The sequence below is a fragment of the Anneissia japonica genome, unplaced genomic scaffold (assembly GCF_011630105.1).
Source record: "Anneissia japonica isolate Jap-2015-1 unplaced genomic scaffold, ASM1163010v1 scaffold287806_len661372_cov189, whole genome shotgun sequence".
Classification (NCBI taxonomy): domain Eukaryota; kingdom Metazoa; phylum Echinodermata; class Crinoidea; order Comatulida; family Comatulidae; genus Anneissia; species Anneissia japonica.
The window spans coordinates 639,216-657,955 of record NW_022743067.1 but is presented as its reverse complement, the minus strand read 5'-3'; the positions used below and the strand labels follow the sequence as shown (position 1 = coordinate 657,955).

The 18,740-nt window shown below is 33.0% G+C and overlaps 1 protein-coding gene across 1 annotated transcript in view; it reads left to right on the top strand.

Annotated features, from left to right (window-relative positions):
• The window catches only part of LOC117119338, a 14,705-nt gene extending 1,580 nt beyond the window's left edge, over positions 1-13,125 (top strand). The window contains exons 2-12 of the mRNA XM_033264126.1: positions 522-571; positions 1,309-1,362; positions 1,713-1,745; positions 2,923-3,171; positions 4,506-4,634; positions 6,019-6,213; positions 6,400-6,693; positions 7,375-7,416; positions 9,244-9,465; positions 9,781-9,870; positions 10,028-13,125. Coding sequence (XP_033120017.1) covers positions 522-571; positions 1,309-1,362; positions 1,713-1,745; positions 2,923-3,171; positions 4,506-4,634; positions 6,019-6,213; positions 6,400-6,693; positions 7,375-7,416; positions 9,244-9,465; positions 9,781-9,870; positions 10,028-13,125 — 4,456 coding nt within the window. The remainder of the gene's footprint in view (positions 1-521; positions 572-1,308; positions 1,363-1,712; positions 1,746-2,922; positions 3,172-4,505; positions 4,635-6,018; positions 6,214-6,399; positions 6,694-7,374; positions 7,417-9,243; positions 9,466-9,780; positions 9,871-10,027) is intronic.
• The last annotated feature ends 5,615 nt before the right edge of the window (positions 13,126-18,740 follow it).

Here is an 18,740-nt window from a genome sequence, read left to right as displayed (position 1 = left end):
ATATATATATATATATATATATATATATATATATATATATATGTATGTATATATATATATATAGGCCTAACATTATGTAATTATGTAATATTATAATATTCTTTATTACACAACTAAACTAAAATCTGCGTTTAATGTTTCTGGAAATTCTTCAAATAGTTCCATATACAGGTACACATATTACACTACCATTCTTGGTGAACCTTAATTCTATGAATGAAACATTCGGGAATAATGTTCTATTAGGATTGAGTTCCAAAGGTCTTTTGAGCGCTGTCATCACCATTTCATTATAAATAAATATTTATTTTCATTTATGATTGTAACAACGATAAAAAGATATCACAAGCAATATTCCTTAACGTATTCTAAACATTACCTTATTCATTAAATGTTTTTACTATAATAATGACACACCTACTTAAGCGTACAGAAGGCCTAATAAAAGAAAATCCCATGATAAGCGTATATTCATTTTCGTGGCGTCAATACTATTAGGTTGAAAACTTGTTTCTTATTAGGGTGTATAGCATCAACACTATGGAGGCGTCTTCAAGTACACAAGTTGATGGTAAGTTCCAATAAATGACAAGGTTATTGTCAGACTTGTATAAAGTTCGATGAAACAACTCGAATATAAAATTTTAGTTTTGAATAAAATTTAATATATAAATATTGAATACAAAGACTCTGATTCTGGCTAACTGGCAGTTAAAGTTTCTGGGATAACAATGGTGCCAGAATTTGTCCAACAAGCGAGTGGGTTTCGATGTCCCCGGCGACAGCATCAAGTTTGGTTTATGCAATCGCTACACGCTATTGCGTCGGAGAAAGCTACGCAGTGCAAAAGCAGTAAAAAAAAAACCTGTAGGGATTGTATGGGATCGAGCTTGAGAGGCAACATCGAACTTGAGTGGCAACAACTGATGATGATAAATATCATGCTTAAGTAAATACAGTTAATGTTTACATTATACTTATGTTTTAATGTATTCTGTTACGATTTGTTACTGACTTGAAAAGAATGCTGTATTACACAGGCCTATTTAATATACAATCAAATGGATTATTTATTACAATATTATTTATGCAATCTAAACATGTTTTATATACTGAATCGTATATATGATTTGATACAAAATAATTAAACTATAATTAGTGTGTATTTTTTTTTCTATTTTATATACAATCAAATGGATTATTTATTACAATATTATTTATGCAATCTAAACATGTTTTATATACTGAATCGTATATATGATTTGATACAAAATACTTAAACTATAATTAGTTTTTTTTTTTGCTTAGGCCCAACTTGTACATCGCGTGCATGGAGAAAGCGCAGGCACACGGAGGATTCTGGTATGCTATTTTAAATTCTTTCATTTTTCATAATAAGAATTTATGTATATATGCTACATGATTCAATTTTTAGTCACGTTCCGATTTTGTATGGGATACTATCAAATGTCGTCTAAGTAAGGAGTGTTTTTCAAAAATTGTTCATGGTTCATGATATGTATTGCAATGGGAGTTTAAATTCGAATGAGAAATTACCAGGCATGTGAAAAGTTAGTAGATATGAGATACTTTTGATATTTGGCATTACGGTAAGCTTACAAGCCGCCAATATAAAATACTGTATCGTTACCTCCATTTACTGCTTTTTAATATGCCTAACTCTGCATTATTGTGAATTACTCCTGTTGTAGGTGGACAAGTGAAAAAGAAGAAAGTGGAAAATGGTTAGTATAGTATATTGTAAAACTCCCTGTAGGCTTATCACTGTTCCATTTTGATGGGCCTATATTTACATTCAAGAATCAAACTTTATTCTCATCCATTTTTGAAAACTCCATTTTGTATACATACATAAAACATAACATTCACAATATAGGCCTAACATTATTATAACACATTAATTTAAAATTTTGAAAAATTCTAAAATTATTATTAGTATTGTTAATATTGTTATTATTATTATTATTAGCAGCAGCAGCAATAGTAGTATTGTTAATATTTGTTACCTGCTCAAAATTGACTAAATTAGTTCACAATCATTTTGACATTTTTTCAATTTAAATTTGAAGTTGTATAGAAAGGAGTGGCATGGATACTCTCTTTGTCAAACTCCATTTAGCAAAAACAGTTCTATAACAACTAAACGCCATATTGACATCCAGAAAACTGGCATATATCAGTCTGCAATTCCCACATAGTAATCGACTGTATAAAATCATGTAATGGTACCAACAAAATCAAATAAAAATAAATTAAATGAAACAGAGAAGATGAATTTTGACAAGTAAAGAAAAAAAACAAGCATTAATTACAACAACACAAAAATAGATGGATGAGAAGAGATGAGTTTTAATCCTAATTTTAAGAATGAAATTGAAGTATAGATGAGCTTGAGTTGGATTTAAGTGAGTAACAACAGGATTGGGAGTATAATAAGATCAGAAATAAAAAGGGGCTGAGATTTGAATGTACAAAAGTAATATTTTGTGGGAAATTCCTTTCCAGTTAGTGAAGAGAAAGAAGAAAGTATTATGTTGTCATCGAGGTAAAGCTCTACAGAAAAAAGCTTTTAGGGAGAAGACTAACTGATATTTTTTGTCGAGTTTTCAAGACTTACCCAAAGTATCACCTTGGTTAAACGGGAGTTAGATTTCAAAGATTAGAGCAACATAGCGAACTATATGTAGTTGTATTTGAATTTTGAGATTTATATATTATACAAACATCAAAATGTTTGGTACAATATACACACACACACCCTGAGAGATCATGTTTTGTGTGGTCGATAGCAGTACTCAACGAGAAATTTCCTTTTGAGTACTGTTTTTTGTTCAAGTTAATTTATAGTTGTTATTAAAATTGCAGTGAACTTTATTTATCAATATTATTAACTATTTGAAGTTCTTAGTGACAAAGAACTGTGTCAGCTTGCCGGAAAAATAGGCGACGATTGGACGGCCTTGGCTTTCCATCTTGATTTTAGCAAGGCTGAAATCGAAAAAATGAAGGCCGATAAGACGACCATAAATTTTGCGATTACTTGCATGCTTATTGATTGGAGAAACAGAACAGAAATCCCTGGGATTAGAAGTAAGCTGGCAAACCATTTAACAAGCATTGGCAGAAATGACTTGGCAGGAGAAGTTATTGGTAAATATTTGTTTTTGACTTTAATTGTATTTAATTACTGTATTAGGTACATAGGAATTACTGTAAACAAAATTGTTTCTTACATTCTTTAATAATTTATATAATAATAAAAACAAAATATAACAGAAGCCATTCGTTATTTGTAACAATTTTTCTCTTAAGATTTTCACTTTGTAATCCGTATTGAAACATATAATAGGCTTTTTTTATTTGAATTTCTTTTTAAATTAAACCAAAATTGCTTACTTTTTAAAACGTAAACAGTTTCGATGACTTCAGAACGAATGTGTGGCTTGTAGGCCACTGAGGCTGTAAATCATAAACGCCTCCTAAATGGATTTTGTTCCCACGTTAGGGGGTTTCTTGAGTGTATATAGTTAATTGAGTATGTTTTCCATATTATATTAACAGTTGTCCATCAAAAATCCAAACGATTTTCTAGTCCTGTCAAAGTTTGCCCTTCCTGCCAAAAACAGCACTTGGGCCATTTTTGAGGAGCAATATTTTACAATGTACCTCGCCAGAGGTCATTTTTTTTCATAAAATGGATAGCCACGTGGGTTTGTAACACACAGCAAAAATTTTAACTCGCATAAATAACTCGATATTGAATGAGACCAACTATAAATGTGTGATTTCTTTATTTTCAATTGCAAATACCATATTGTCGCCTGGGACTATTTTTGTAATTGCTATTGAGTAATATTTTCTTAATTATTCAAATCGGCCTATATGTAGTCATTATTTGGATTAGAGGTAGTTGCGTGGCTTGTCAACAGTACGTACGATTCCCATGCTAAACAAAACATATCTTTTATGAGAGAGGGTCAAACTGAGATTTACTCAATAAATTATATTAAAAACTATGAATTTTCGTGGCCATTTTTGTACAGTAAAATTCCTAAATATACTTCAAATGCCTAGTCAAGTTACTAGATAATATGCAGGAACAATTTCAACACAAATTAATATACATAATAAAATAGTTTTAACTGAAATATTGCAATTTCTTCATTTTTTATTAAATAATAATGAATGAGCTAATCTGTGTTAATAAAAAAAAAAAAGAATAGGCCACCTATCTATGGTTTTTGAAAATATCTTTAGACATAATTTAACAGTAAATTTCTTGAAATGATTAGTTTTTTACAAACAATTCTGGGCAAATTACAGCACAGCACGTAGGCCTACCTTGTTTCACATACTTTTTGTAAAGAAAGCTCCACGAGTTGCCTGATTCACTTAATTACTGCCCATGTAAAATAATTGTTTGCTATATTGGGAGACTTGTATTTACTATTATTTATACTATCCTTGTTGATTATTACTATCAGATATGGAAGAGTCACAGACGCACGGTCAACGACAACACCGTGTCGACCTGGCATATACCAGTATGCTCACAGATATAGAAGACGGACTCAATCCAACTTCATTAAAAAAAATTAAGCGACTTTTGAGAGGTAGAAATCATTGTTTCCCCTAGTAGTCAGACCAGGTTTTGTATGCACTCTAAGGTCCAGAGAATTTAACTTCAGAAATTGGTTTAGGATGGTTTAAGAATCATTTATCGTTTGGTAAAACATTTTCAGAATGTGGCAAAAGGTCAGGGTCATAAGGTCATATTTATAGGGTTGTCATACCTTCGCGACCACAGGCTGTAGAGGGTTAATTTTGATGCCCAATGGAACATTTTGCTAAAAAAAAAAAATGACCGGAAAAGCCGTTTCTTTAACATTTGGCACGTTTCAAGGTCGTAGCCATATAGCTGTCTCTTATACACATCTAGATGTGTATAAGAGACAGGTATTGATTTTACACAAAAGGCAACTTCTTATGAACACTGGTTGGCAAGATAAAAGAACCCTATTTTCAACACCAGTATCACGTGATAAATGTCTTGTGCCATGGGTCAATGGTCAGATGAGAAATGGCTTCAATCATGTTTCTTAGCTCTATGTTCTAATCAATTAAACATAAACATGTGGATAAACTTGAGATCACTATCAAGTCTCTACAGCCAGTATATGTATATTGATAGGCATATGTATTGAAACATATCAAAGGTCAGAAAGGCATTTCCTGTCATTTTTTTTTAGAAAACTGTTCTTGTATATTACACCAAATAGAAACACGAATTTCCGAACAATTTGGTACAAAATTAACTCTGTAACAAAAGTGGTTGTGGCGATATGAGGACCCAATGATTATGACCTTGAAACATGTCTAAGGTCAGAAACGGCATTTCCGGTCATATTTTAGCAAATTTTCTATTAGAGCAAATAGAAACAAGAGTATTCCGAAAATTAACTCTCTACCACAAGTGGTTGTGGAGATAATAAGGACATTTTAAACGTGTCAATGGCAAACACAGTTTTTCCGGTTATTTTATAGCAAACTTTTTAATTAGGCCAAATAGAAACATTATAGGTTCCGAACATATTGACACCATAACTACCTGTTTACCACCAGTGGTTGCGGAGATATAATGATCCTATTATTATGACTTTGAAACGTGTCAAAGGTGAGAAACGGCATTTCCGGTCATTGTTTAGCACAATGTTGTACAAGAGTAAATAGAAATATGAATCTTTTGAACAAATAGGCACCAAAATTAACTCTTTACCACCAGTGGTTGCGGAAATATGACAACCCCAGCTATGACCTTTGACCCTGATCTTATGACATTTTGAAAATAAATACGTAAATATTTTCCAGTTGTATGTAAAGGAATGGAGATCATAGAGATGGGCTATGTAAGCACTTGTATTAGTCCACTCATCTGTATCTATCCTCAAAATTGACTTCTGATTTCAATTAAATTACGTTAGCTTTTTTTATTTCCAGCTCCAAAGACTTTTGAAGATGGTCAAAGCCTCACCCAATATCTGGAAGAAAAGCATGGACTTCGTAGGACCAATGTCTGCATCCTACAATCTCTACTGTTTTATCTTAAATTGAAGGCACTTTCAAAGATTGTAGAGGATTTTGGAAGGAAGAACCATTATGTAGTGTTTTTGTATGAGGATAAGCCGATGCAAGGTAATTTTGAGACAATTTAAATGGCATTAATGCAATTAAGAACTAGCGCACCTATGCTTAGGTTCTACATCTGTCCAAAACTATTATTTGACTTACCATTGGAAATGTTCTTCTGGTTTATTAACTTGGTTTTAGAACCATTATAACTATTAAATTCTTGTTTAATCATTGGTATTTTTATCACAGGTAACGGTAATACATGTGTAAAGTTTAAACTGAAGTGCAGTCCATCTCAGCTAAGTCCAGACGAACTCTCCGAGTTACTCAAGGAAATCCGAGAATTTTTGCACATGGATGTTGATTGTGTGGTCAGTGCTATTACTGAAGGATGCACATGCCTCAATTTGGATATTCCGAATGAGTATATCCCAGCTATAAGGAACGCAGCACTTGCGAAATCTGCGGCATTAACAGACCTTGGAATTTTTAAAGTTATTATTAATGAAGAATATTTGCCTGACTTATGTCATTATGTTGAGGGTGAGTTGATCTTTTTTCACTCTTCTTAAGTCCAATAGACCGAGTGAGTTACCATTGAAGCCAATAAAATCTTGACTAGTGGGTACAAATGCAATATCACAAAATCACAGCATACGATCAGTTTACTTTGATATTGAACAGACCCGTACGCTGGGTTGTAAATTGGGGAGGGGGAGGACCAAACTTGGCTGAGGGCCGGGGCTGCTTAGATCATTGTCTAGTTTAAGGTGGAGGGTGCTTGTGAACCTAACTGCAGTATCAAAGTCCACTTCTGTATCTTAGTAAATGTACAGGATTGCAAGAAAATTAATTTCGTTTAGAAAGTTATGATTAAAGAAAAAGCTCAACGACAGGTGTTTTACGATTAAAATGACTACAAAATACAACTTTGATACTCACTGTATATTGTCAACACATGATATGATTAAAATGTAATATTCCTAACCTAGGTGGACCTCCAGCATTGGATGGGGGTGAGTTTCGTCCGAACCACCCCCCCCCCCCAGCGTACTATTGAACGAAAGCCTTATTAATGTACATCCCTGAGGAAAATCGTCAAATTATAAGTGGCTAACTGAATGTACTTAAATATATGCACCTTCCCTTTTGCAAACGCATTTGCAAGTAATGTACGATCTGTGCGTTAAAGTAGTGTTGATTTTCCTATTTTGTCTTTTGTAGAAGAACCTCAAATGATGTTACTACCTGTTCGTAATAATGAAGGTAATTTATATTACTTCATCTCATCATCATCATCATCATCAGTATAAATATTATCATTATTATTATTGTTTAAAGGTTTGCATGGCGAAGTAGTAAAATATATGTAAGTAGTTCTGAAAAGAACTGTTGTAGTTGAGAATGTCTGGACGTTTCGATTGAGTTTCTTCAATCGTCTTCAGGAGAATAATATCTGCAGAAACTCCAAACAGAGAAATATTTATATGTTTGGGTAGAGCGGCTGAATTTATTGGATGGATAAACTGACCAATGAGCAGACTGCTAGTGAAAAAAGCAAAAGCCATTGTTCACGGAGACAAAGGGGTGGGAAAGCCCAAAAAAATGCATGGTTCGCCAGGGCGGGAAAGGGGTGGGAACGACCTAAAATAAAGGTATAGTTCCAGTAGGGCGGGAAAGGGGGATGGGAACGACCATAAACCAAAGGCAAAGTTCCAGAAGGCAGGAAATTATTATTATTATTACACTATTACTGTTGCGAAGCAGCCAATTTATATTCTTGACAGCAATTTGACCTCTGAAAGGTCATTGTTTGTCAAAAAAGGGCCTAAGACGACTGAAAAGCGGAGTTTCCTTCTTTCGTTCTGCTGGGTAAAATCAATTACCTTAGGCGACGTTTGTAGACTAACCAACACGTACCAACGTCCGCATGTCGCGCTAGCCTTATCCTACTCTAGGCCTAGACTAGCTAGGACGGTATAGGCCTAGCCTTGAAGGGACGAAGGTCCCAATGAAAGACAACGTCGCTCCTTGATAGCTAACATTGTCTGTTTAACATCACAATAATTCATTATTAGACCTATAGTTGTTTTTGAATTGTACTCCACAAATCTCAGCCGATATACCTCGCACAACTCGAGTAACGTCTCGTATCTATTGTCATGACGTCATGGCTTGCTGGCTCACACTTGCGATTTCTCGCACTTGTGATCAAATAACACGCTGGCTCGGACTTTGGCAACACTCTTTGGCAGTCAACTCACCCCTAGAAAACCCGCCCTTAGAAACTTCCTAGACCATGCAGTCTTCAAAATAAAAATTGTAACCTTTGGTAATCAACTACATTTTCCACATACATAGACATTTTTGAAACTTTATTTAAAAAAAACCTAAACCATAATTCACCACTATAGACACTTTTTGACTAAAATGAAAAATTACGACTTTGTTACCCAATGAGAAGTGTTCTAATATAGACAATGGGTATTTGTTTGTTTTTATTAATCATTATTTTCACTTGACTCGCATAAATAATTTTGTTCGAAGAACATTTATATGCAGTTGTACTTCGCAGCACTTCACTTGCAATTTGCAATTTATAGTTATTAAGGTAGTAGTAGCTGATAATAATAATGTAAAATGTTCCCACAAAACCAGGCCAAATTCAGAAAGTTACAATTTCGTTAAATTATTAAAAATATTGGTGTTTTTAGTTTAGTTGTCTATTACCTTAAAGTGTTAACGTTACTTTTTTGTTTTGTTTGAATTTTATAAATAAGTAATTTATATACCATAATAACGATGATTGAAAATGGAATTGGTCTTGGCCAATTATTATTTTTCAAATCAATTTAATCTGCTTGCAACTTTGGTTCATGTGCTCTGGGGCTCAGACACACACATTCTATGGACATGAGGTTCTTTTTACACTTAACGGAAGAGTACCGTATAGGTAAATGTTTTCCGGTGCAGATCCCATTGCTGCTTGTCATAATCACGTACTACACCAATTAAAGAAGTGGTATGTACCACACAGGAATATATACAAATTTCAGTGTTTTCAATGTTTTTAAGTAACAATGCTTTCAACAGTTTCAGAGCAGTTCTATCACTTGGCTGAGGAATTTAAAGACAAGTGGTTTGAGGTCGGAACCAAACTCAAGGTCCCAACAAATGAGCTCCAAAAAATAAAGAAAGAGCAAGCTGACGATAATAAAAGAGCATATGAGATGCTGCTTGCTTGGCGAGAAAGTTGGAATAAAAATGCAGACTATTCAGAAATGTTAGAGTTCGCAAAATCACTATATAATAATTGTAAGTATAATATTAACAAATATTGTTACTAAATATATTGTCTGAAACTTATATAAAACGTATATTTCTTAATTTTAGTAGGCTTTTAATTGATGGTAATAACGGTGGCGGATTTAGTTTCATTTCTCTTTTCTGTCAAGCCATTTTTAACGTCTTCAAATTTATATAATTAAAAATAATAATGTATGCTATATTAACATTTGTCTTGTAAATATACGTTATGATTTCCCTGTTAATTTAAAAATTCATCAGTTGGATATGTTCATACACAATTTACACCATTTTAAATATTGTGGTTTTCTTATCTTCCCATAGGTCAGAGGTGTCATAGTCCATACGGAGCATGTTCCAGCCCTGGGATACACACATGTGCAAGTCCTGCAAGTTCAATTGTACCACCACGAGGTATGCCACAAATTAATCATTACACAATACAAAAGAAAAGTTGGATATAGGCCTAAACCTAGACTGTGCTGAACTGTTACGTACATAACTTAAAATACGACATAATGATTGTAATTTAACTATGTGATTAATATATGTATGGCAATTATTCTTTTAGGAGCTGTTGTTAAGGTAGCATTGAGGAATGTACTTACTGCAAAGTATAAAGAACTCAAACATCTTGACCCAAATGTTGGAAATCCTATCCCCCATAGTCTTGAGGATAACTACATTGAAATTGAGCTAAAGCAAAAACAAGACAAACGACCTCTCAAATTAAGTGCTATTGTGGAAAATGGCAAAGAAATAAGAAAGGTGCTAATTGAAGGAAGAACAGGTTATGGCAAAACAACGTTTTGCAAAAAAATTGTTCATGATTGGGCGACATCGAGTGATGTTGTGTTTGGTAATAAGATACCGCTCTTTGTTAAAGTCCACGAAATTACATTAGATCAAATTATTCCTGCTTGTCAGGGAGGCATTCTAAGACAAGCACTTTTTCCTAGGTTAGTGCCGTTAATACTAGGTAATCTCACTCATGATGAAATATGGCTATTTATTCAGTCAAACTCAAGTGAATTTGTTTTTTTAATTGATGGGTGGGAAGATGCATCAGATGAATTGTTGGAAGCCTTGATTGAGCTTCTTAAAGGTGACTATCTTCCATATAGTACTATAATTGTAACATCCAGGTCAGGGAATCTTGGAAATGACATACACTTTGATTCTCATTTGATTTTGGAAGGATTTTCTGAAGTTCAAATTCAAGAATGCGTCAACAATACATTTAAGAATAAACTAGGTGATGGGGATTTGTTTTTGAAAGAGATCAAGAGAGCCAATTTAATAGAATTCATGGAGTGTCCACTGTTTGCCGTACTACTGAGCCTTATGTGGCAAGAATCATCGTACCGTAGAATTCATGGAGGCTTACCATCAACATGGACAGACTTGTTGAAACATTTTTGCATGTTCCTAATAAGGCGTCATGAGAGAAAAGAAAAAGGAAGAAAGTCAGGTTACTTTGACACATTCCATGACATACCTCCATTATATCTTAACATCATGGCAAACATTGGTAAAGTAGCATCAGAGGCCCTGAAAAAGAACTCACTAATGCTTCAACTAAGCCTCGAAGATGGAACTGTCGCAGAGAGTATTGGCTTGATTATTAAATCAAGTATTGTGACGCCACTCAAAGTAATCCCATCATATGTGACAATTCACAGAATCATGTTGGAATTCCTGGCAGCTTTTTATTTGAAGAGTATTTCTGAGCCGTACCCGACTGAGCTGCTGATGTCAAAAAATATGAAGATGGTGACTGTGTTCTTAGTGGGTCTCTTGAATGCAGAATACAAAGCTTCTGCCCTGTTGAAAACATTCGTGGATGAAAATATTCAAAATTATGAGCTTGCAACAGGCTGCTTAAAAGAGTGTACAAACAAGCAGAAAGTATTGAAGGAACTTGGTGAAATAGTTTCTAAACATACGTATTTGGATTTAGGCTTCATGGGTACGGAGAGTGGTGAAGTTTTGAAGCATTTGTATTCCATGTTGCACCGGACAAAGCCATTGATTATGAAGATTGAGGCGTCAGAGGTGTTTTTTAGAGATGACCACTCATCAGTGATGTTTGCAAGGCTTTTGAAATGCTTTCCTGATTTGATTGCTATTAGTCTTCCAAGGTACATGCTGCCATCTCAGCTCTGCTCATTTGTCAATGAATTGACGACCGGATCTAACGAACAAAGATGTACCTCACTGGAGAAGATATCGTTAGTGTCTGATATTGAAAGTGCTGAATGTTCTATGAATGTTGTCCAGTTACTGACATTGTTTCCAAATTTAAATGAGCTTGTGCTTCAGGTCAGGATGAATACAGATGCTTCCTCCAAGTTTCTTACTGAAGTCACCAAAAGACGTAACTTTTTGAAAAAAATCAAAGTACTGGACTTCAGTCATTTGACTATAAGTGGAGAAAAAGATTGTGAAAACATGGTAACCATTTTCTCTCAGCTACCAAAATTGCAAAGAATGATTATACCACGCCGGGTTTTAGCATATCTTTACCCTAGATACCACCAATATATTCCTTCTGGAAAGTACATTCTCCACAAAATGCCGGTTCTACCAACAGTTAAAATATCTGTTTTTCTGCAAATAGATATTGATCAATGTACTGATAGTCCAAAGAGCTCAATTGAATTATTTCACAATAACCTTTCCATACCTGATATGCACTCTGAAACTCTCTCTGTGCCAAATTTACGTCCAGCCTCACCATCGATGAACACATTATACCTTAAAATGTCCAAAAGCACTGTCTGTGATGTCATAGAAACCGCCAAAGGGTCCTTGGTACTGGCATACTGGAATAGTACTTTAGGTTATGAAAGGTCCCTTAATCAGAGTGAAATAATGATGCTATCTCCATCTGCTGTTTATTTGCACTCATTTACATCAGGGAATGCTAAGGTAGTGGCTGAACTTGTTTCTAAAATGAAGCCAAAGGAAGCTATTCTTAGTGACTCAAGCTGTGCATCTTTGGCAACTTTCTATAAAGCCAGTCATACGACTATGGATGGAATTGTGGATGCTGATTTAAGAGAATGTTCTGTAGTTGAGAAAGCTGCAGAAGCAATTCTTGCGTTCCCCCATCTTCAAACTGTTCATATGACAGAGAAAATGAATCCTGTGAGCTTCCTTCAGGAGTTAAACGATTTTGAAATGAGTCTGGCATTGAATCGGATCTATCTAACTCTAAGTTTAGAATCAACATTTGATGTTTTAAAATCAATATCAATTCAGTTTATTGAGGTAAAAGTATCTTCATGTTCCATCACACTGACTTCTCCAAACTTTAAAGGTATTTCCATAATACTCGGAAAGGATCCTACAACCTTGATACATTTGCCATGGGTAATAATGATACAATTTGAAGGCGATAATTTAAAATTTTTGAAAAAAATGTTATTACTGGTCGAGGAGTCACCTAATTGTTTCAAGAATTTGACAGACCTAAAATTTGTGGAAGACGTTGTTGATGAAAAAGCCAATAAAATAATGAATGACTTAAGAGATCTTCTGATCTATTCAAGTGATTATAAATTACAGACTATCAAACCTCTAAGAAATCAACATGGTGAGAAAATCAAATCACGGATTAATTCAAACACCCAAATACGTAAATACTTAGCTATTGCACATAATTAGAAAGTGAAAATACTTGAGACTAAGATCAAAATTTTAATTTCACAGAATTTCATTTCAGAACATTGATCTAACTAGGCCTAGTTAGATTTTACTAGATAGAACAAGGTAAAGGTTGTGCACTCTTGTATGGTTATTGAACGAGGTAAATGTTGTAAGTCAGTGTTTGATAGAAATATATTAGTCTACAGTCTCAATATGACCTTGTCCAAAATTGAATTATTCAACCGCATTATATTACAATTAAAACAAAATATATAGATATAGATAAAGAATCAGTTTTAGATTTTTGTACATATACTGATCAGTTTTATTGGAAACATAAATTTGCTAGAACTAATTCTTTTAAATACTCACATTTTAATAGATTTCCTCGTTTGTGGCAAGGTATTCCTAATAATATAAGAGATCTTAATTCTTTGTTTAATTTTAACTCCTTTGTGACTGCTCTTCGATCGTATATCAGGCAGCTTTAATTTGTTCCTTTTTTTTAAATGTAATTGTATTTTTTCTTCTGTGTGAGGTGAAGCATGGAGAGCCGCTTGATAGTACTGTACTTTGTACTCCTGGCAATCCACGGGGTGCTACACTGTTTGTCTGTGTCGTTTTGTATGTTCGTATACCTGGAAATTGAATAAAATAAATACATACAGGACGTAGGTATGATAGGTACAAAGTATATTTTTCATGTGCTATCTATTTATACAATATACGACATTTGATTAAATTTCAAGTTTACGATAAGACACCAAATGATTGAATTTTCGAATATTTGTAATTAATGTACCTAGTTTAATCTCATAAATACTAAATAATGTATCACTAGCTAATACCTTTATGTTTTTGTTTCAAACTATCACTTCCACACATATTAGAAAGATCTTAAAATAGATAAGTTCTGTGTTGTACTTAACACACTTAACGTAACAATTGATGTTACACAATGTAATGTTTGTTTACTTAAATAGGCCTACTCTTCCAACCATTATTCATTATTCTCACATGCGTAAATAAAAAATCGCTGCTACACTATAAATGTAGACATGCAGAAGATGACGATGCGTTCTGTGCTTGCGCATTGCGCATGTGAAAGACATTGTATATATTTCATTTTAATTATAATAATGTAAGCACATAGGACAGGAATTGTCAACAGCGAATAATATCACTGTCTGTAAGATTAATTATTATTATTATTAGCATTACACTTAGAAGGATTTTATGATAGATAAATCAAGTTTGATTGCTGCCACACTATAAATGTATTGATGCGTTTTAGACATGCAGAAAGATGACGATGTGTTCTGTGTTTGTGCATTTTGCATGTACAACATTATTTATATTTCATTCTAGTTATATATGTAAGCACATAGGACAAGAATTGTCAGTACCTAATAATATCACTGCCTAGCATTTTCAATATGATTATTAATTATTATATGTTTTATAAGCAGAAATTCATTATACATACTAGCGCAAAATCTAAAAGAAAATTATATGACAGGTACTGAATTAGTTGATGCAACAGGGAACAATTCCCATATTTTTTTTTCAATGAACAGATATTATGTGCACAGAACCAATGGTCTAATGTCCCATCCGAAGGATGAGAAAAAAACAAGATAAGATAAAAGTTATTGTCATACAAACATGTGAACATGTAGGGTAAATTGTCTTTATGAAAAGTCAAATTAGCGTATTTGAACCAAATGTGCTCCGAAGCCTATAGTTATACTGCCGTAATTTAGACTTGTTTGGACAGGTGGCAATTTACTGCCACCAGTTGTGTATAAATAATTACTGGATGCACAAAAGGCATTTTTATTGTAAGTCATCTACGTTCACTTGTCAATGTTTTTTACCTAATTTTAATCTTTTTGTTATGTGGTAATTAGTTTTTGTCAATTGTTATACTGATTATATTTCTTGCACACGATGTACTATTTTGAAGTTGGTATAACTTATAACATAGATTACAATATTACTGTGCTGTATTAACTTATACAGTTATATTTTATAAAGATATTTTCCAGCATTATTTTATGGAAACTTTCTAGACCAAAATTGTAATGTAATTTGTGATATGTTTAGAAGTCAACATAGTAGTTTATTGAATTGGACAAATTCGGATAGGAATTAATTCATAAAACTCTATATATTATTTTAATGAAATTGTATATTTTTTAAAGATAGTGTTCATATAAACAGAATGATTGAGCAAAATAAAAATAATATCTGATTTGATAAACTTGTTATATAACTATATATACTGTACAGATTAAATGAATTTCCTCAATCAGATAAGTGTACTTTTTATGAATTTTAAAATAAAATTATCGAGTGATGCACTTCGAAGATAGTGGAAATGTTAGCATGTGCATGGCAGCATCAATATTGTAACCTAATTAGTTAGCTATAGGCTCATTATTCTAGTGTCCTTTATATTTCCTTGTCGAATGAAATTTTATTGGACTGATTTTTCTAGGTAAGATAAAACGCATGGGTTACGATGTATATAATCAATAAGGTATATGAATGCTCATAACTAGAATAGTAACAGTGCAAATGCGACGGACGAGTTCAGTACAATTTAATAGCTAAAATTTAAAAATTTGTATTTTAACAGCTTGGCAGTTTGTAGTCCTACTACTGTATATCAATTTAATTATTTAATTATGCTAAGGAGCTATGCTCATTGTTTTATTTCTCAGTACTTTGCTTGCCGAGAAATGATTTCTCTGGTAAAAAAAATAGCTTAGGGTGTAAGGAACGGTGCTTATAGTCAATAAAGTAGATGAACTCTCATTAAAATAGTAACAGTACAATATTGAGTTGATGAGTTCAGTATAATTTAACAGCTGAAATGTAAAATTGTGTATGCTCATTATTTTATTCTTTGTATTTGCTTGTCAAGAAATAAAATGTGTTGTGCTTATTTATTTTGGTAATAAGGAACACGTATGTTAGTATGCAAGATTCGATGCTTATTGTCAATAAAGATAGTAAAAATAGTAACAGTGCAATTGGTGTTGATAAGTTCAGTACAATTTAATAGCTGAAATGTGTATTTTAACAGCAGAATCTCAGCATGTACTATATTAATCATTTAAGTAATAATAATGCTCATTGTCTTGTTTGTGTTTTGGTTGTCGACAAAATGAAATTTGTTAGGCTGAATTCTTTAGGTAAGAAGGAACTTGTACTACTTAGTGTGTATGATACGATGCATAATAGTCAGTAACTGAGATGAATTCTCATTTAGTATGGTGAAAATCAGGGCACCCGTGATTATTTTTAGGGGTCAAGGTTTCTCTATCTACTGATTTTGCATCATTTTGGTATTAATAGAAAGTTGAGCGGATGAAACCTCCAGAAAAAAGGCGGAACATATTGTTTGGTGGACATTTTGAAAATGGCGGCCAAAATTCAGATAATTGCTCATAACTTTACTTATATTCAATTAAAAAAGGCAAATTTAGTGTCTACGTTTATGTTATTGGGTCACTGAATTCAATAAGACATGTTTAATTAACCTAAAAGGGAAGCCATTTTGGAATTCAAGATGGCCGCTGTAGAAATGGTCAAAATATAAAATTTCAGTATAATTCTACGTCGCCTCTATTAAAAATGTAAACTTTGGTCTAATCATAATGTTTTGTGCTCTTTGAATCCAATAAACATAGTTTCAAAAACCTAGGATGGTAGCCATTTTGAAATTCAAGATAACCGCCACAAAAACCGTCGAAAATCTAATATTTTTGTATGTAATGCCTCTTCTAAATCAAAAATGGTGAAAAGCTTGTGTCTTATCATAATACAGTATGTTATTGTGCTCTCTGAGTCCAATAAACATGGTTTTAAAAAAGCAAGCATGGCGGCCATTTTAAATTCAAGATGGCTGCCAAAAAAGTCAAAAATCAATCATTTTGCTTTTTTAATTCAACTTCTCAATCAAAAATTGTAAAAAAAACTTCAAGATGCCGCAAAAAATCGTCGAAAATCAAATATTTTGTTTTTATAATTCTCCTCAATCAAAAATGGTAAACAATTTGATGTCTAATTAACAAGCAATATGCAGAAGCAACCCTCAATAAAATTTAAGTTGGCTCGAAATTAGAAAGAAAAGAAAGAATTCACGATAGGACTAAAAAGACGATTTATTTAAAATAAAATAAAATTTGTTTATACATTGTTTATACGGTATCTTCTTGATATGATTTGTAGCCGCCGTAGATCGAAATGTATATACTGTATTTTAGACTGTTTCATTGCTTTACTGTAAATACGACAACGACCAGTAACGTTGATAAACTAGATAGTGATTTTGTTATATGTTATTTAAACTAGGCGCATACTATACAAAGACCCTAGTGTATGTACTGACATGGTTTACAGTAGTTATATTGATTCTCTTGATTCTAGTCAAAACATTGGTTTTAACGAAATTTAATCCGGAAACGTGCGCCGACTTGGCAGTGTACTTGTTTACTTATCTTGGCAGCACTTTGCCGTACTAAATAGTCCTTGTTGTTTAGGCTTGAAATATAGCAAGATTAGACTAAGACAAACATTTATTTTGATGAAAGTTGCATTTTTAGAATAAGGTACTACTTGTGTAGAAATAGCATTTTAATACAAGCATCTACATTAACGAAAGATACTCATTCACTTGATAATTTTCGTGAGTGTTGAAACGATAGGTTTGGTCCCTATTATTCCCATACTTTTTCGCAAATCGCTGAAATTTACGCTTAACTTGTATACAGTACTTACGCTTTGATAGTTAAATACAGTATGCTAGCTTGCCTGTTAGCGGAAAACGCGGATACTGAGTTAGGTGTTTTTGAAGAAGTGTCAATAAAGGTAGCGTTAGCGCATATTCGAATCTATATGTTTCTTTCATTTCGCAGTTGTTGACTTGTTAAATAACTTATGGTAGCGTGATTTTTAATATATTTGTTAATGACTTTGAGGAGACATTTTGTCAAATTTCTATTGAATTCAATAGAAGTGCTGTAGTTTGATAATTACAAAACAATATTCAAATGTTATTGAACTGTGTAATGAGTTTATTTGACATGGCAAATTACTGAAACCTACACAATCATGACAAGCGGGTGACATGATAATATTAAAACCAACTTCTCGCTATTTTTATTTTATCTCTTTTTTTTTGTGCAGTGACAGTTACTCTTACAAGGATGTCATAATACTATTGAATCTTGTCAAAGAAAGCAAAGTATCGAAATACATTAGATCTCCAGTTGGTTTTGACAGTGTAACACCATACTTTGGTTTGGACGCTAGCTTGATTTTTTCTTTTTTTTTTGTCTTGCACAACACCACGACGCGCCTATGACAAGCTGTTTCATCATTTACCTTTGAATTACAGTTTAGTGGAATGTAATGCCTTAAGTGAAATGAATTCAACTTAAGTGTAATACGTTGTAATTTCACTAAGTTGAATTGCATCCAACTTAAGTCTAATTAAATGTGATTGAAATTGAATTGCATTTAAATCTTATTTATTGCGCCTTACGAACTGTTTCTAACCCTCGATCCATTGTTAAGGTTTCGCCTTATGGTAGGAAATAGGCATATATATATATATATATACA